This window comes from Schistocerca piceifrons, chromosome 5, assembly GCF_021461385.2.
Source record: "Schistocerca piceifrons isolate TAMUIC-IGC-003096 chromosome 5, iqSchPice1.1, whole genome shotgun sequence".
NCBI classification, from domain to species: Eukaryota; Metazoa; Arthropoda; class Insecta; order Orthoptera; family Acrididae; genus Schistocerca; species Schistocerca piceifrons.
The window spans coordinates 503,871,481-503,892,138 of NC_060142.1; the positions used below are offsets into that span (position 1 = coordinate 503,871,481).

The 20,658-nt window shown below is 38.7% G+C and overlaps 1 protein-coding gene across 1 annotated transcript in view; it reads right to left on the reverse strand.

Annotated features, from left to right (window-relative positions):
• LOC124797829 (ras-related protein Rab-14) overlaps positions 1-17,205 on the reverse strand; it is an 82,828-nt gene extending 65,623 nt beyond the window's left edge. The window contains exons 1-4 of the mRNA XM_047260867.1: positions 16,859-17,205; positions 16,481-16,594; positions 8,006-8,132; positions 7,808-7,925 (exon numbers count right to left, since the gene is read on the reverse strand). Coding sequence (XP_047116823.1) covers positions 7,808-7,925; positions 8,006-8,132; positions 16,481-16,586 — 351 coding nt within the window. The 5' untranslated portion in view covers positions 16,587-16,594; positions 16,859-17,205. The remainder of the gene's footprint in view (positions 1-7,807; positions 7,926-8,005; positions 8,133-16,480; positions 16,595-16,858) is intronic.
• Between the last annotated feature and the right edge of the window lie 3,453 nt (positions 17,206-20,658).

The following is a 20,658-nucleotide window of genomic DNA, read 5'->3' on the forward strand; positions in this document are numbered from 1 at the left end:
TATTCTGACAGCCACAGCTTCAAATGGGGTTTGAAGGGGCACAGTTTCACTAGAGATTGACTTTAGGGCATAAACCCAAACTCCACCTAACATTCTATTATAGTTGCTATGGTTCCTGTAACATTCCTTATAGCCACACAGGGCGGGGTCCGCATTGCCGGGAACCAGGTTTCCTGGAGGGCAATGCAGAAAGCAGGCGTACAGCCTAACAGCTGCCATAGCTCAGCCAGGTGGTGGAAAAAAACGCTGCAATTCCACTGGAGGATGACAACATCGTGAGACTGGGAAGGCAGGGAACATTCAATGAGGCAGTTTACACCTTGTGGTCACCTGCTGTCACTGACTTTTTGCCTAAGCAGTCTATATCCACAGTGTCTGAGGGTCCAGCAAGATCTAGGTCCTCAGCGGACGCCAGAATCTCCACCTCATCTGCAGACAAAGAACTTGTTGGTAACGGTGGTGAGGGTGTCACCCCAATTCCCTTGGTCTTAGGGGTCTTCTTTTTGATTTCTCTCACTGCTTCTTGGGTTTCGCTGGCTGGGAGGCCTTCAGTGATTCAGTCTCCGGGACTGAGGATGAGCGTGAAGCCCTACGACCAGCTTCTTTTGGGCTCTTCATCCACTGGCGGGTGTCATCTTTCCCATTAGCAGAAACTTGGGAAGGGAGTGACCCAAGGGAGTCCTTCCCAGCGAGAGGAGCCAAAGAAGACTTACGCTTCTCCAGTGCAGACGCGGAGACTGATATCCCCAATGGTTTGGGGGGGTGGGGGGGGGGTGGGGGGGGGAGTGTTGCTCCCAAAGTAGGTGGTGCAGGAGCAACAGGGAGGGATGCGCTCCCCGCCATCAAGGGGGCTGGTGTAGTCTTCCGGTTTTGAGAGGTGACGGGTTGGCGGAGCTGATAGGGCTAGAACTGTTGTAGCAGTAGCTTAAGATGATGTCATATGTACAGCATGTAGGAGTTCAAATTTCCTCTTAGCCTCAGTGTAGGTCAGTCGGTCCACGGTCTTTTACTCCATGATTTTCTTTTTTTTTCTGGAGAATCCTGCAGTCAGGCGTGCAAGGCGAATGGTGGTCTCTGCAGTTCACACAGATGGGAGGTGGGGCACATGGGGTTTTGGAATGTGAGGGGAGCTCACAATGTCGAAATGTGACGCTGGAAGTACAGTGGGAAGACATACAGCCGAGCTTCCAGCATTTAAAGCACCACATTTGGGAAGGGATATAGGGCTTTACATCACAGCAGTAGACCACCACCTTGACCTTCTTGGGTAATGTATCAGCCTTGAAGGCCAAGATGAAGGTGCCAGTGGCAACCTGATTATCCCTTGGACCCCAGTGGACACGCCAGAAGAAATGAAAACTTCGCCGCTCTAAATTGGCGTGCAGCTCATTGTCAGATTGCAAAAGAAGGTCCCTGTGAAATGTGATACCCCGGACCATATTTAAGCTATTTGTGCCATGATGGTTACAGAAACATCCCCTGCTTGTCACAAGCGAGTAACACCCATGACTGGGCAGAGGATGCTCTTTTGATCAAGACTGACAGAGATGTCATTTGGGACAAGCCCTCCACCTCCCCAAACTTGTCTTCTAAATGCTCAACAAAAAACTGAGGCTTTATTGTCATGAAAGATTCCCCATCAGATCTCGAACATACAAGGTACCGGGGTGAATAAGAGCTGCTGCTGTCCTTAGCCTGACACTCTTACCATGGCGTGGCCAGGGAGAGGAATGGTTTGGGGTCATACTTCCGTGCACTGAACTGAGCCCATGAACGCTTAAGAGATTGCTGGTGTTTGACCACCAGCAAGAGATGATGTGCTACGCTTCATCGCGTGTCATCCGCCCTGATGCCAGCCAGTCCAAATAGGGACCCTCCCCACGGGCGCCACCCAGCTGCAGTTGAGGCCACTTGGCAGGATGGCCACTGCCAGGAGTCCCGATGCCCCCAGACGATTGGCATCTACTCCTCGGCATACGTGGGGTGTTAACGGCGCTGGCATCAGCACAGCGATCTCTGTGTGGTCAGGGGGCTACAACCAACAGGGTACAAGGCAGCCCCACCACAATGGACTAGCTACTGTGCTGGATATCGGGTACAACTAAGCAAACAAGTCAATCATCATGGTCAGTGTAGAGAATGATACTGCACATTTGATGGAAAAATATGCACCCAGGAGGGTGACCTTGCCAAAAAGTTGGAGAATGAGCAGAAGTGCAGATCCACGTCGACGAAGGATGCGGTATGTCTCACCACATGGACACAATGCACCATGTAAGGTGCCCTTCCCCAATTTGCTCACTCCTTGGAAACCTTTTTAAAAATGGAGGACAAACCCAACAGGGACCATCATATAAAGGCCGAAACATGAGAGACTCCTTTTAGTCACCTCTTACGACAGGCAGGAAGACCTCTGACCTATTCTAACCTCCGGACCCACAGGGGTGACGAGAGGGTATGAATATTTTCACGCACATTTATCATCACATCAATTAAAATACAAATTGTTTTAACATAGTAATGTAGTGAAAAAAAATCACAATTTTCTATAAGACAATATAACAATTCTGAAGGAATAATATTTTTGTCAAATGTTAATTTTCACAGTAAAACATTCAGTGTTTGCGTTTCTTAGCTAAAACTTGAAATTTCGACATCTAAAATTTCCAACTTTTTCTTTAACCTTTGCACTTTTTTATTTCTGAGCTCTTATTTCTTGAACTAGGCCCACTGTTCTTTTATGATTGGCCATTTCATATTAATCAGATTTCTTCTTTTTCAAGGGTTCTACTCTTTCTGATGAAGCTTTCTTCATAACTAATATCACTGATTTTGTAATGACCACATTCAGTTGTTTCTCACTATTAGGTAAATCACCTAACAATTTTATTGCATTGCAAACACTTCTCTTTGCAACAACTGTATCTTCTTCTAACTTTTCGTTGAAAACTTGTATGTTCACAGAAAAGCCTCTTTCATCTGTGTTCCCATGAAACACGCATAACAGCTTCTGCATGAACCTCACAAAGTCATGGTTCGCACTTTACAATAAATTCATCAGAAAGTCCTCCTTAGGATTAAGATATTTGGTTGGTTTTCAGAATATTCAAAAAATTTGAAGTCTTCTCTCTTCACACTGTCAGCTGTTGATAAAGTCACATTTTTTTGACACAAATTCTTTTATGGCAATTGTTACTCGAGAATTTCTCAAAAGCAGCTCTGCATTACTACAGGTGATAAAAATGAGCTATCGTTGACTAATTTCAAAAGACTCTTCTCAGCACTTATTTGATACAAACTGAAAAATTCCTGTGCACTTATTTCTGAAAATAAGGATAAACTTTTCTGTGTAGTTCTTAGTAGCAGCAGTGGCACCAAATCCAATTATCTACATAATGACACTTTTTACAACTACATGCTTCGGTAACATCAATAGGACTGAGAAGCAATGCTATACTTTAAACTGAAAAAATCTTTGTACAAAAAGGGAAAAGACAGTTATTTGGCCGTTACTTAAGTTTCATATGGTCTTTTCTGTACTTCAGCAACATACTACTTGAAATGCGGAATAAGTTCCAGTGCTCTCTTCATGACTTCAATATTTCCAATCCATCTCATAGAACAAAATTTGAGAGAAGACTTTGAAAACCCAGTGGTATTTGAGAATGTTGCCCTTAATTAACGAAAATCCTTCATAAAGTACCAGATCATCCTAAGATCTTTGTGAACATTCCAACCACTTTTATTATGAGCAATTTTCAAATCTACATTGACTACATGAAGTGAGCAACTGCCACAATAAAACATTTGTGGTTCATTACCTTCTTCACTGATTAGAAATGCTTACAAATTGTGCAACATCTTTAAGTTCACATTTGGTCCATCCATTGAAACTTTATATTTTTAGGCCCTGCTGGAAACATGACCGTAAATTAGAAAATGTGGCAGAATTCAAAAACATATATGTTAAATATCTTTTAGATACAGACTGATTTTGCTCATCCCAGAAACAATCCACGAAATCCATCTGTCCCTTTTGCACAATTGTGTTTAAACTCTCCATGAGTGATGCTGAGTTTCAGACAGGCACAACAAAAAGGCTACTAAACACACAAGCTTTTGGCCAGAAGACCTTCTTCCGAAATAGACAACACACTCAAACATAAGGTAACTGTCTCTGGCTGTCTGTTCAAGACAGCGAGTAACTGCGCATGGATGGGGTGGAAAGAACATAGGGCAGCTAGGTTTAGTCGGGAGATCAGAGGGCAGTAGGGTGGGGTGGAAAGGGAACTAAAAAAGACTGGTTTTGCTTGTGGAATACAAGGCTGTGGAAGCTGGACCACCCAGTTGCTGAGGATGCTGCCCAACACACCATTCTTCATTTTAATGACTGCTTCACAGCTTATGCCATCTGCACCCCTCCTACCACCACCAACTGTTTTGAATCTCACAGGTGGGAACTCTCCCTGCAATATATCCTATGACTAGTAGCTCTCTTGGACTCAGCCTTTGTTAGTTATTCCTTGTCCCTACTTCACAGCCTCCAATTCCCCAGGAGCACTGACAGTCTTTTTACTTTTCTCCTTTTCTAAAAAAGACAGAGAAACAGCTGAACTGACAATCCTCCAGGAACACAAGATGGCAGCCCAGTCATGAGCAGAGGTACAATCTGTATGTCATTTCCACTAGGAGTGTATACACCACATATAGCTCAACGAAGCCACGCCTCCAAATTTCTCCATTCACACCTGCCCAAACTGCAAGACCTGCACATATCGCCAATTAAGTCCAATACATGTAACAGACTTTTATGGTGAATCTTTGCACATAATTTTTTATTAAATGGACTGCTGAATACAACACTTTTGGGGATGGATCTAACTTGCTACTCTATTTTAGAACTATACATAACTGACACATGAAACAAAATTTATGGCCACCCACTCAGTTTCAGAACTTCATTACTTTCATGGCCATCCATTCACTTCCATTATTTTTTCATGACTTTCATGACCTGTAGACACCCTGATACATTAGCGAGATAACCAACTCTGAAGATTCCATAAGAACTGGAACCAAGAATAGATGAATTATGTATTCTGTCTAACATTACTTCACATAGATTGTGGTTGGGTTTGGGACAGATAGCATCCCGTCTTTCTAGGTTAGCGAGGGCATGAAAGTACGTACTCTGCGTTTGTCACATTTATGTAAGTTATTGTCTGGGTTTCCCTTCTTATGGAACCTTTGGCGTTCGTTGTCTTGCTCTTGTATGTTAATACATTTGTTATTCTTCTTCTTTTTTCTTTATTTTTATTTTTTTTTATTTACACGTCAAGTTCCGTAGGATCAAATTGAGGAGCAAATCTCCAAGGTCATGTAACGTGTCAGGACATGAAATTACAACATAAAAGTAGAAACAGATAAAAATAAAATGTTTGCGACCCAGAAAAAAGTCAATCCATAAGTTTAAGTAAACACAGTCAACAATACAACAAGAATCAGCTTAATTTTTCAAGGACCTCCTCGAGAGAATATGAGTGGCCCATGAGGAAACTCGTCAGTTTCGATTTGAAAGTGTGTGGATTACTGCTAAGATTTTTGAATTCGAGTGGGTAACTTGTTGAAAATGTATGCAGCAGTACATTGCACACCTTTCTGCACAAGAGTTAAGGAAGTCCGACCCAAATGCAGATTTCATTTCTGCCGAGTATTAACTGAGTGAAAGCTGCTCATTCTTGGGAATAAGCTCATAATGTTAACAAGAAATGGCAGTAAGGAATATACATATATTGAGAGGCCAGTGTTAAAATACCCAGACTCATGAACAGGAGTCGACAAGAGGTTCGATTCTTGAGTTTCTCCTGGCGTATTTGATAATCAAAATATCCACGGGTATGCTGCCAGTCTATAGTGTTGGACACTATAGACCGGCAGCATACCCGTGGATATTTTGATTGACAAGAGGTTCGTTCATTGTTTTATTCTGCTGGCTTTCCATGTGGATGTTTCCAAGTTCATTGTCCTGTAAGTGTATTTTATATATACAGGTGGCTATTGGTTTTTCTGATTGACTTCTACAAGGTTACTTTATAGGCTATTGCTGCATATAAATAGAGGGTTTGCTGCACAAGATGTTCATCAATTAGCCATTGACATGTCACATGTCACTTTTACCCTGAGGGTACACATTCATAGTGGATATTACTAATGTTAGCAACACGGTTTTACATCCAGTACCTTTCCTGGAATCGGCAGAAAAATTGGTGATTTGTTTTATTGTTACTTTGGAGATGTTGCATTTAGGATCTTTAAGTTACACAATTGCTATGCTAGTGTGGTCGTGGATCTTATGGATATAACTGGGTTGTTGTACAGCAATATCGATGGAGAATGTGTTTATAATTTTTTCTGATTTCAGTGCTATTTGTATCTCAAGTTGTAGATTGTGATTTACATTGTTTATGTACTAGAGGTCATTAGAATATATGTTGCCAATATGGTGGGTTTTCATTATCCAGTGAATATTTGTTCATTAGGTTTTCATTGAATTTGTTTACTCTAGCTGTTTGGTATTATGTTATTAGAATGTTTCATATTTTATTACTGGTTTCGTTTTTATTATTGGTAGGTGTTCTGGTTAGGGATATACGTGACTGCCTGCTTTGCTGGTGTAATTCTTTGTACATGTGGATTGCTCTCAGTTACGTTACATAATTGGAATATGTGATTATTGGATTTTAAAAATTAGGCAATATAAATTACATGCTAAATTCTATTTTGTGTTGATAACAATAGTACATTTTTACTATGTAGTTTTATAATGTGATTTATCAGTTTTAGTTACATATTGTGATTTTTGTTGTCTGTGCCCTCATACTTCACTATCGTGCTACATAATTTCCATATACAGGGGTCTGAAGGTAACACTTTTGGGCGATGAAACTGGTAGCACGTTTTGAATGAATGGCGTTGGATTACAGCTTTTGGTTTCAATTATGATTATTGAAGTAATTTACTAGTCTGACTGCTGATAATCTCACATCAATAGTGTGGAGTAACAGTTTTTTTTGTGCAAAGAATCTGTTACTTGTTCTCAGATGACAGACAAAGCTGTGAAGGGACTAGGAGGTGTTTGGTTCACAAAACGGCAATCCACCCTTGTGATGGTCAGAACTGCTCAACTGGAACCTTTATGATGAGTAGTCTGCCTTAAACTTCCCATGAAGTCCAATATCTGGCCACTGTCCTGTCTGAACACCCCACAAAACTGGAATGCCCAACTCCACCCACTGGCCAAATGGGCACCCACAATGACACCCCCTTCGAACTCTTGTGAGGTGCTGATAATAGTGTCTCTCACAAGTACGCGGCATCTCTGGGCCCTTCATAGTGAACATTCAATATCTTACACTGTTCACACTCCTTAAAACACCCTATCACATCTAGTAATGACACTGAACATGAACAACGCTAATACACATTGGTTGTCCTACCTGTCAGAGAATTTCAACTATCATTTACATGCTAACCTAGTGCAATTTCAAACATGTGTGCTCTAACATCTGACCATGTCTTCTGTGTGCTTCCCTTTTTTTCCTTGTCAGGCAGTATATTTATCAGTCTTGGAAAATAAACTCCTATACTACTAATACTTGAACATTACTATAACATAAGGTTGTGAAGGCAGTTGCAATACACAGCATTTGCAGATATGCACTGAATAAGCTGAACATTAAATGAAGTTTTGATAGTTTAAGTGACTATAAGGAATGTAATAATATCTATTAAGAATATTTAAACCAACAGTGCTAGGATTCGTTAAGTTGCGAGTGTCCGTCAGCCAGCTGCTAAGATGGTTGTAAGTAGATCGCCGAGTTATGTCGTACACCATCAGAGCACCAGCTGCACCCCGGTAATACGACCTACAAACAAAATTTGTTTTTCACAGCAGTAGTCCTTTTCAAATTACTCCAGGTTGACCAACTACCACTGCAAAAATTACCTTGTCACAGCTCTGAAGCGCTCCTGACCCGCAGTGTCCCAGATCTGCAATTTTATCTTCTGGCCTGAAACCTCTATAATTCGGGTTCCAAATTCTACACCTATAGTGTGAGGGCAGTCTGCCATAACTGTAACAATTCAGAAATAGCTGTTTTACTCATTTGGTGGTAACAAATAACATATTTATTACACTTGGTTAATGTTAAGGGACAATCAAATGAAAGCATACATGAAAACATCTCTTGCACATCATTATATTGATTTTTTGCATACTTCTAGCAACAACAGCCATAGTTTGAAAGCAGAAAGGTAAGAGTACTTACTACCTTATAACAGAATCACTATTTTTTTCTTTAAATTGGGACCCTCAACGCAGTGCAAGTTTGCCAGCTACTCGTAGACATTTTCAAATACCTCAGCATTTACATGAAGTTTCCAAAAGCTTGGATAAGGATGGTAGAAATCAGAAACTTAGCTTTGAAATTTCTTCTTGTAATATTTGTTTTGTGATGAATATGTTAATGATACTGGACAATCCTCAATGGAATAAAAATGTTAGAAGGAATACAGGTGAACACTCACCATATAGTTGAGGTACTGAGGACAGATTTCTTCTGCAGTACATCTCAAATGCTTTAATTCTCTTCTGTTCCAATTTTCCCACAGCCCATGATCCACAACCATACAATGCTGTGCTTCAAATGTACATTCTCAGAAATTTCTTCCTCAAATTAAGGCCTACGTCTCTTGATATCAAATTCTTTGTCCTTTATGGGTTATTTTGCTTCCAAGACAGCAGAACTTCTTAAATTCATGATAACCAATTTTAATGTCAAGGTTCTCACTATTCACATTTCTGCTACTTCTCACTGCTTTTGTCTTCTTCTGGTTTACTATCAATCCCTATTCAGTACACAACTATTCTTTCCATTCAACAGATTCTGTATTTCTTCTTAACTTCCATCCAACACATCAGTGAATTTCATCACTGATATCTTTTCATATTTTATTTTCCTCATTGCTTCTTCGATGTACAGGTTGAACAGTGAGTGTGGAAGACTGTATCCCTTTTTTAATACAAGTAATTTGTTCTTCACCTTCCAGTTTCCTCTTGGTTCTTGTGAATACTATATATTACTCGTCTTTCCCTATAGCTTACTCCTATCTTTATCAGAATCTTGCATGTCTTACACCATTTTACATTGCCTAACACTTTTTCCAAGTCAACACAGCATATGAAGGCATCTATTTTTCTTCAGTCTTGCTTACATTATCAAGCACAATATCAAGACTGCTTCTGTGGTGCGTTTACCTTTCCTTAAGTCGAACTGATTGTTCTCTAACAGTTACTCAATTTTCTTTTCCAGCCTTTTGTGTATTATTCTTGTCAGCAACTTTGAACTACGAGTTGTTAAGTTGGCTGTGTGATAGTTCTCACAATTATCTGCTCTTGCTACCTTCCAAACTGAATGGATAATATTTTTCTGAAAGTCTGGTGGTACACACCAACTTGAATAGTTATTTCATTGCCATTTCCCACCAATCATTTTAAAAATTCAGATGGTATGTTATCTATTCCCCTGCTTTATTTGATTTCAAGTCTTCCAGAGCACTTTTAAATTCTGACTAATACTGGATCCTCTATGTCTTCCATATCAACTTCAGTTTCTTCTTCTATCCAGTCATCCTAGTCGAGTCCTCCCCCACACAGCCCCCTCAATGTACACTTTCCATATATCCATTGGCTTCTGAATTTAACAATGAAATTCTGATTGTGCTATTGATGTTACCATCCTTGCTTTTAACTTCACTGAAGGTGTTTTGACCTTTTCTATATGATGAGTCAGTCTTTCCGACCATCTTTTCTTTCCGATTTAATCAAATTTTTCCTGCAGCCATTTGGCCTTTGCTGCCTTACACTGCCTATGCATGTAATTCATAAGTAATTTATACTGCTGTTTTCCCGTCTTTCCCTCAATATTTAATTAATACTTCCTCCTTTCTTCAATCAAGTATTTCTTCTGTTCCCCAAGGTTTTTTTGTAGTTATATTCCTTGTACATATGTCTGTCCAACTGTTCACCCTTTTTAGACATGCCTACTCCTCTTCAACTGAACTGCCTACTGAAATGTCCCTTAGCACCGCATCAACACAACCTTAGTGAACTCCGAACCTGTCATCATTCCGCAGTACTTCAGTATCCCACACTGAATCTTCCAAACGATTATCTTAAATTTCAGTCTACTCTTCATTGGAGGAATCTGTCTGACCATGACATAATCCAGCTGGAATCACCAGATTTCTCCCAAGTACACCACCTCCTTCTATGATTCTTGAATAGAATATTCAATATTGCCATTTGAAATTTACTGCTGAACTGTTTATAGTCTTTCTACACTCATACCAGGTCTTAGCCCCATCATCAATTTTGTTTGAAATCTGAAGTAAAACAACAGTTCAACCTTCTCCATTTAGCAATAAAGAAATTTATAACAAAGATTGACATTTAGAAACTGAAAACCAGATAAAACAAATGAACAATTAGCCTTCCTAGCAGTAGTAGGGCGTCATGTCCATGCCGTAACAAATACAATGAAGAGCCAAAGAAACTGGTACACCTGCCCAATACCGTATAGGATCCTCACGAGCACACACAAGTGCCACAAACAATGTGGCATGGACTTGACTAATGTCTGAAGTAGCACTGTTGTGCTGTCCACAAATTTGCAAGAGTACGACGAGAAGGAGATCTCTTTTGAAAAGTACATTGCAAGGCATCCCAGACATGCTCAATAATGTTCATGCCTGGGAAGATTGATGGGCAGCTGAAGTGTTAAAACTCAGAAGAGTGTTCCTGGAGCCCCTCTGTAGCAATTCTGGATGTGTGGGGTGTCACATTGTCCTGCTGGACTTGCCCAAGTCCATCGGAATGCACAATGGACATGAATGGATGCAGGTGATCAGACAGGATGCTTATGTACTTGTCACCTGTCTGAAACGTATCTAGACTTATCACGGGTCCCACATCACTTCAACTACACATGCCCTACACCATTACAGAGCCTCCATCAGCTTGAACAGTCCCCTGCAGATATGCATTGTCCATTGATTCATGAGGTTGTCTCCATACCTGTACATGTCCATCCACTCGATACAATTTGAATGAGACTCGTCCCACCTGGAAACACATTTCCAGTCATCAACAGTTGAATGTCGGTGTTGATGGGCCCAGGCATGGCATAAAGCTTTGTGTCGTGCAGTCATCAAGGGTAGACGACTGTGCCTTCAGCTCCAGAAGTCCATATTGATGATGTTTTGTTAAATGGTTCACACACTGACACTTGTTGATGGTGCAGCATTGAAATCTGTAGTAATTTGCGGAGGGGTTGCACTTATGTCACACTGAATGATTCTCTTCAGTCATCGTTGGTCCCATCCTTGCATGACCTTTTACCAGCTGCAGTGATGATGGAGCTTTGATGTTTTACCGAATTCCTGATATTCACAGTACACTCATGAAATGGTCCTATGAGAAAATCCCAACTTCATCGCTACTTCAGAGATGCTGTGTGCCAACACTGGTGTGCTGACTAACAGCACATTCAAGCTCACTTTCATCTTGATAACCTGCCATTGTAGCTGTAGTAACCGATCTAACAACTGCACCAGGCACTTCTTGTCTTATACAGGCATTGCTGACAGCAGTTCCATATTCTGCCTGTTTACACATCTCTGTATTTGAATATGCATGCTTATACCAGTTTATTTGGCATTTCTCAGTGAATATCCTTTGTTTTTTTCCCTTTACGTATTTTCTAGCCTTCCTAATACATTGAGACTTCTGACATTACATGCTGCAACTTTTAGAACGTTACGCCTTTGTTGGCCACTTTATCTTTTTCTTGTGGTCATCTTTCCTTGGCAGACCCTTCCGAAGATCCGAATGGAGGACTAAGCCAGAATCTTTTTCCAATGGACGGATCGTGATGACCATAGATCAGTATTTGAAAAAAATGATGGTTGTATGGCTTGGATAAGTCTAACTTTTGATGTCCCACAAGAATACGATCCGTATGGCTGAGGAGGGGGAATAAGGATGTCATAAGGATGGACTCCTTCCATTACATAAATGCTTACCATTCAAATAGCACCTTTTATCTGCATTTGGAGCACAGGGAAAATTCTGTAAGATATTTTTGCATACATCGGACGTACGAGACTGTACCTACTAATTCTACAAAAAGATCAGCATTGGAAGATTATGTACTTATGCACGTGGAAGACCACCTCTCAAAAAAGTATGCCAGAATGTAAACATCTAAGGAATGGGTTGAAATTTGAGAGACGGAGTCAACACAAACTTCCACATAAAACCTACCTATACGTGACATCAGATTTGATCCATTATGTAATTGTGCTGTATGATAAATACTTGTAAACCACGCCAGAATCTAACACTAACAATACTTTTTGGAGCAGGGTTGTGATGTCATGCTGAGCTCCATCAGCCAGAGGTTGGGTTGGGTTGTTTTGGGGGAAGTGATCAAACAGCAAAGTCATCAGTCTCAGCAGATTAGGGAAGGATGGGGAAGGAAGTTGGACGTGCCCTGTCAAAGAAACCATCCCTGCATTTGCCTGAAGCGATTTAGGGAAATCATGGAAAACCTAAATCAGGATGGCCAGACACAGGATTGAACTGCCATCCTTTTGAATGCGAGTCCGGTATGCTAACCCCTGCGCCACACTGCTCTGGCTAGAGGTCTAGGTTACGCTTACAAAAAGTTTATATGTTGAGTTGGCAAAGTGAACAAATGTAACATCAGAAAAATAATTTTTATGCTACATATTTTCAGCATATTGAAGCTTGATAAAGGGTTTGTATACCGCCTTTTGATGTCTGCTTGAAAAAAAGCAGCATCAGTAGGTACAATATTTATATTTCACAATACTCAGCGAGCTTAAACAGGAATTATTAGAAGGGATGGACTCCTAGTTTAACATATTTACATAACTAGTGTTTAGAACATGTGAGATGACACTGCAACATGGTTTTCAGATTGGGACTTCACTGCGAGGCCAAGTGCTGCACAGAAGAATTAGATGGGAAATTACTTATTGTGTAGATTGGCACAAACTGGAAGAGGCCTGTATTCAATACCTGATGACAACAGGCAAAAGTAAGACAATATAATTTAAATGCACACTGCACAATCCCAAGACAGTTTCAGAAGTACCTCACTGCAGGCAAAATTGCAGTTTCAAACAGGCTCAATCTTTTTAAAAAAAAAAAAAAAATTTACCTGAAATAATTTTTTTATACGAACTTAAGCATAAAATAAACACACTGAAATTATATGTATACTGACACACACACACACACACACACACACACACACACACACACAGTCTACTCCACAATATTTGATTGTGGCTAATAATGAAATAATTTTTTTATACGAACTGAAGCATAAAATAAACACACTGAAATTATATGTATACTGACACACACACACACACACACACACACACACACACACACACACACACACAGTCTACTCCACAATATTTGATTGTGGCTAATAATGATTGTTCAATGAACACAATAAAAAGATGGCAAAATTTATACAGTTGAAGTTCAGAAGGAAATGATCAGTTTGGCTTAAAAATATTTCAGAAAAATAATTTACACTAATGCTTTAATGCCAAGAGTCACGAATTCGCGTCATAGCAAAGCTATGCTAATACTTTGAAGGTTATCTGTTTTTGAGTGCCAGTGCTGGTAGCTGTTAATTCTGCACGAAGCTACTTATGCTTCTGACAAGTGCTGCAATCTCCTGAGTGTTTCAGGTACCTCCAAGATGTCATGTTTTTAAATTTATCTTTCATCTAGAAATTTATGTTGGTATTAGTGGGCAGCAAAATTTTTTTGCCCTCCTACTACTTCTGTCTGTGGTGAACATCTTCATATCTGTTTAAACCATATCCTATTACTATAAAGATAGATTGACATCAACTAATACAAACAAAATCAGCTAGACTTCATCAAATAACTAACAATGTAGTACGAACTAGGCCGCAGTGACGGCATTCATGTAAATGGCGCTACTGTAAATAACAAACAATGGCACCATTCACATGATGACTTAGCACTGTGGCACAGTTTGAACCATACTTTTGGTTGTGCTCAATAATACGTAGCCAATTATACTGCATCTCTTGAAGATGCCACTCTAGCTTTATTATATTAGGACATGTTTTAAACATATGTTACACTGTCTTACTGAGCGAAAACTACAGTGAGGATAAATATATTTTCATCACAGACTGGAATAAATTCTACACGTCCTAGATAACTTTTTTCCTTATGATTGTCCCATCATCTGAGATACAAACTTCATGATACTCTCCTTAGTGACAGTATTACTGATTCTGTATCAATTTTTGTAGAACTCATGGTGGAATAACAACCATATTTCTGATTGTATGCACAAGCCTCCCTTAGATAATTGCCTCAAAAATGTAACCTGTGACCTGGCAGCATTCTACCATGAGTCGGAAAGTGTGTTGGAAGCTTAACAAATGAAGATAACATTTGCAGGGGCATAAGAAAAACAGGCCATGCCAGCCCTCACATACTGTGATAATCTATTGTCCCTTATCTTTAATCCACACAATACAAATTTGTGTGCTAACGTTTTAGAGAGCTTTTCCCTATATTCCAGCAATCTATGGGTATGTTCTATTCTGTTCCGTATAGCAAATTACAAAGGGTAAATTGCCTTACATAATTCACTACATTGAAAATTAATTACAGTTTATGAATTAATGTAGTTGACTTTATCAACAACCAAGTGGGATTTCCATACCCTGTATGGTTTTTAAAAAAATTACATGAATTAAACAGTAACATTTAAGAGGCAATTGTGATGAACTTGTGCCCTTGTGGCAACCCGTTCAAATATTTTTCGTCACAATACATACAATATTTAAAGAGTAATGGGCATACTCATATTCACAGATACTTTTTGTTCGAACATCTAAAAGCTACCTTATGGAAATACAATAAGCCTATAACTTATTTAGGAAAGAAGTTACCAAATGTGACATGACAATTTAACTCCCCTTGAATCAATCAAATTTTGCACACACTTGTCACCTCTGTTCTGGCATTATTTTAACATTTCAACAAACTAACACACAATCAAATGTAACAGTTGGTACCTGCAATGGTTTTGCTTGTACGTTACAGTTATGATGTTTGTTCATACTGAGTGGTTGTTTAAAATCATGCTACATGTTAAATCTATACAGGTCTGCTAGAAATATTTTAGTGTATTGGACAGTCATTCCACTTTACATGTTGTTAATAGCTATCAAGGTGACAGACGTGTAGCATAAGAGATCTAGGTTTGGCTGCACTTGGTGAAGCTAATGGCTGTGTTGTGATACTCTTCTTCTCACACATAATGTTTTCCACAATTATGCCTTTGTTTCCCTGTTTTCACTGTTGTCTGACACTTTCATACTGTAGTATGTTTCAAGTTAACAACAAGATCACCCTCAGCCCAAAAAACCTGAATCCTGGTACTTTGTCAATTCTTGTTCTGATAATGTTTTTGAGTTGTTAGTGATGTTTTACAGGGATTGTTTCTCGAGGATGCGACCTCTCTCATGGTGGTAGTGGTAATTTTCATGTTCCCAACTATAGGTACCCCAGGCAGAGTTCACTACTTCTGTGGTGTGTATTCAGTTCTACCACAAGTGATTAGCAGCTTAAGGCGCTTTCTGATTTCTGAATGTTAGGGCTGACCTTAACAACCAAAGCTGTACAAAAATACATCTAAGACAGTTGCAGAATACATATTTATGTAATTATAACTAGTGTAATATTCGATTTAAGTTCATAGCCTGATTGAAGTCAATGAATATCAGAATTGAAGATGAACATAATTTCATCTACATAGGCATGACTGTATGGCTAGATAATGTGGTTGTGGCATTTAAAATTTAGTCCAATTATCTGTAATAGTTAAGGAAAATTAAATGGAAGACCTAAATGACTACTGGACTGCAGCCCACTCCTCTGAAGTACACCAGCAAAACAGTCAACTATTGAACAACTTTGTACAAATATCGTAATCTTATCTCCTATGTAACTTTTGTATATTTTGTTCAGTATATGTACAGCAACACTCTTGTGTAATGAAAATTAAAATGTTTCTTCACACACACAGGAATCATTTTACGAAAAGAAATCCCTCAACTACATAGGTTTATAGAAATCTAACTACTACTAAAACAATTTTACAACTAGACCTACAATAATAAAAGCGTAATCTTTCCCACGAAATATTACTGCATACCTAACGTCAAGGCAAACTATCGTACTGAGTGCATGTTCTGGCAATAGACTGACAATATATTTAATAATATAATACAATTAGTTAACAATATTGGAAAAGTAGTTAATACTTACATTTCTTCTCGGTGAACTGGTGCAGGAGGCATGACTTGCCCACTCCCATGTCACCAATTATTATATATTTAAAAATGTAGGAGTAGTTGTACGGACCTGCTGACATTCTGACTACTGAAAAATGAGAACACGCAAAGAAATACTACGTTAATCCTTACTTACATATCGCCACTTCCGCGCAGCGTAAAACTCTATAACAGCAGTTAAAGACAGCTGTCACTGCAGAAAACAAAACAAACTTTCAACTATGATAGTCACATAAAACTTTGATAACTTCCGAATGTCAGGTCACATTACACATACAATTAAACTATTTGTAGGTAATATGACGTATGTAACTACACTTTCCCATGAACAATATGATAATCAGATAGTTACCTTTTATTCAATATGACGCTGTTCGTTAGTAAGGCCTGTTTCGTTGCTTGGATACTACACTTAACACTAACGTAAAAGTCTTTGTTCCAGTAAGTTTCTTTCCAGTCCTTGACAGTGGAAATGATTAGACCTACCAAAATATGGCCGAGGTTGTCATGCAACTTCAAGACGAATCGTATAAAGACCGTTTCACTCAAAACACAAAGAACTGGTTTCACACGTATCAAAAAGTTCAAAAATTCTTTGCAAATATCCAGAAGGAAAAGAAATGCACACTAATGTAAATTTTATTCCTTGTAATTCATTACGATTCACTAGCATTAACACCTACTGCCATCAGAGATGTTACTGGTGAACAAGCAAAGATGATAACGGGTAGTGCAGCGGTAATTTACCGGTTGATTCCTTCGACCATAGATACTAATAGACTGGGCAAGCAGTGCAGCGGCTATACATCTAGCGTGGCTGCAACATAGAATCACGTGACTGTTGGCAGAACGTCGGCGGGAGTTCAAGGCAGCATTCTGATTCCTGATTTCACTTCCAGTATTTCTCAGTGGATTTCCTGCTAACTTCACCACATTAAATGTAGCTTATGTAAACACAGCTAGAAGTGATAAATTACTGCTTAACCACGGTACAAATTTGGTTTTATAGCCATTACTTCACAATGAACTTTGTGAACTGCTGAAACACTTTCGATGTTCGGCAATATATTCGCCGCGAACATTTCAGTGTTACCAATTATGAGATGCATTCTCTACTAACAATATGCGTAATGCACTGCATAAAATGTAAATATTGCGTGTGTGTGTTTTAGTGCCTTGGTTGTAGAAAGTGTTATAGACTTCATAAATCGGCATAAACAACGAAACCTGTAACGTAAACACACGTGTTCACATCGAATGTAACGAACTCAATTGTGTCGTTCACCCACAAAACGTAAAGCAGTTTCATTTGAAAGCTCTTTTTTGGTTTAAACAGTTTGTTTCGTAGATGTATCAAATAAGATATCTACAAAATCAGTACCTACTTACATGAATACTTGTCCCACAGATCATGAATGCGATACTTCACAGTGTCAGTTTAATGAAAGGTAGACCTATCATTACATGACAATTCTTCCAATCACTTATTTATACCTAAAAAATCGTCTACTGAGTAGGAGCTGTCATTCATAGATTCTTTTAGTTTGATTTTAAATGCTGGTTGGCTATCTGTCAGGCTTTTAATGCTTTTTGGTAAATGACCAAAGATTTTTGTAGCAGCATATTATTTATCCCATACATTACAGCTTATTATCTGGAAACTAACATAGGTCATACAACTACTTTTTTGCAAATGGTATTTAGTATTTGTTTCTGATATTCGTATGTTTTGTAACTGGGAAGTACAAAATAAAACTAAACCCTGATGAGAAATCAAACCCCTAACTTGTTTTTGCAAATTGTTCTTTAAAATAATACCAGCATAATTCCCCCTTTTTGTACCAAAGTCAGATTTAATCCAGGATAGTAAAAATCATCCTTTCTTCTTATGTAGTAACAATGCACATTGCCATCGCTTTTGGAGTGGGAAGGGTTATTGGTAATAAATATCTCTCTCTCTCTCTCTCTCACACACACACACAATATATATATATATATATATATATATATATATATATATATATATATATATATATATATATAGTGTGTATGTGCAGATGGATATGTGTGTGTGTGAGTGTATACCTGTCCTTTTTTCCCCCCTAAGGTAAGTCTTTCCGCTCCTGGGATTGGAATGACTCCTTATCCTCTCCCATAAAACCCACATCCTTTCGTCTTTTCCTCTCTTTCCCTCTTTCGTGATGAAGCAGCCGTTGGTTGGGAAAGCTTGAATTTTGTGTGTATGTTTGTGTGTCTATCGACATGCCAGCGCTTTCGTTTGGTAAGTCACATCATCTTTGTTTATATATATATATATATATATATATATATATATATATATATATATATATATTCTTCAAAGTACTTCCAACAGATGCGTGTGTGCGCAGTAGGCTCGAAATCTTTTCGTTTCACTGCCTGTATCCACATCTGCCTGCACCCTTCATCCTTAGGAAACCTATACGAAAGAGAAAAAGCGGCTTTGTAGCTTACCATATCAAGAAATATATACGATTGCAATGTGCGCCTGGAAACACACACAGCACTTCAAACCGCCAATTTACGTAACTGTGGCGTTCTGGGTAAGGATATGATACACACAATAGTTTATCAGTATTCAAGAAATGCCGCTAAATTGTACTAATAATACTTACACGCGACGTTTAATGTTACTTCCCTTCACAAAACGCTCGGTACAACCATAAGCACAACAGGATACCACCGTTGTTTTGCCAATAGTCACGTGGTATAGCAGTAGAGATGTTGGTGCCACGAAATATACGTCATGACCAGTCTACCAATATCTATGGTCGAAGGTTGATTCATGAATTCTAGTGACGCAAAATACTTAGTTTAAACTGGAATTTTAGTATGTTGTAGATGGTTATATAGAGTTCACATCAACACGCCCCATACTCTAAATTTCAGTGTATCCTAGAATTCATTGAAATGTTAAGGGGTTTAGTAGATGAATGATTCCCCGAACAAAGACTCTAGTTTATCCCCTTCCACGGAAAACAGTGTCAAAACGTGCTCTTTTCGCTTCAAATGCTATCGTCGAAATTATTAAGATAATAATCGATCATAAATCATTTTACAAAAAAAATAGTTTTGACTTTTACAAACCATATACTATCAAATACAACATTAGTAGGCCTATGTCAAAACAGTGGTATCCACTTACGACTTTTTGAAGTAAAATTTAGGAACAAAAAATTTTCTTGTCGTTAACACAACACCTAATGATGTTATTTCATTCAGATCTAAGATGAGAAGTAAAAACAGTACGTTAGTTGTGTACACAGTGTGACCAGTAAGGTTTGTACTCACAAAGTGTTTACTTATAATTCTACAAATAAGAATACCTCTTGCGCTGCGTAATGTCTAACTTTGCTGCAGATTAACAGCCACAACGTCCTATCAGCAGGAATAAACGAAACAAATATTTGCTTTTTTTCCAACTAGTTCACAACAAGGTATGTTTACTACAACGATACATTGTTATGGTAACAATAACAAGCAGAGCACGTCTACATAAAACCGAAGAGAATAGCGATAAATGCAAACTATAGTCTGACGATAACCGTTTCTTCTATTGGTTCAGGTGACAGATAGGTTTATAGAAAAAATACCTAATGTGAATAAATCAAATGTTATACCACACACCACAGCAAACAATTCATGGGAAATTTCTCGCTGTTAACTCTTCAGAATAGAGTGATCATACATAAAATATAGAATGCACGATTTTTCAAGGTTATTGCTAGACTAAAGTTGGGAGGAAGTGTAAGCAGAATATGCTGGTTCCAAAGTTGGATATTGTCAACTGCTCATTTCGAGTAGGAATATTTCCTGATCAACCTAAATTAATTAAAGTACGGTAGTACATATATATAAAAGGAGAATAGATGATGCTTCTGATAATCGCAAACAAGTATCCTTAGCATGAGTCTTCTCCAAAACATTAGAAACGCTCATGCTCAACAGACTAACTGCTTACCTGGAAAAGCATAATATACTAACTCCGGCACAGCACGAATACCAAAAAGAGAAATCAACAGAAACAGCAATTGAATAATTAACAGAATTTATTATGTAGGCCTTGGACAACCAGCTGATAATGTCTGGGGTTTCTCTTGACTTATCCAAGGA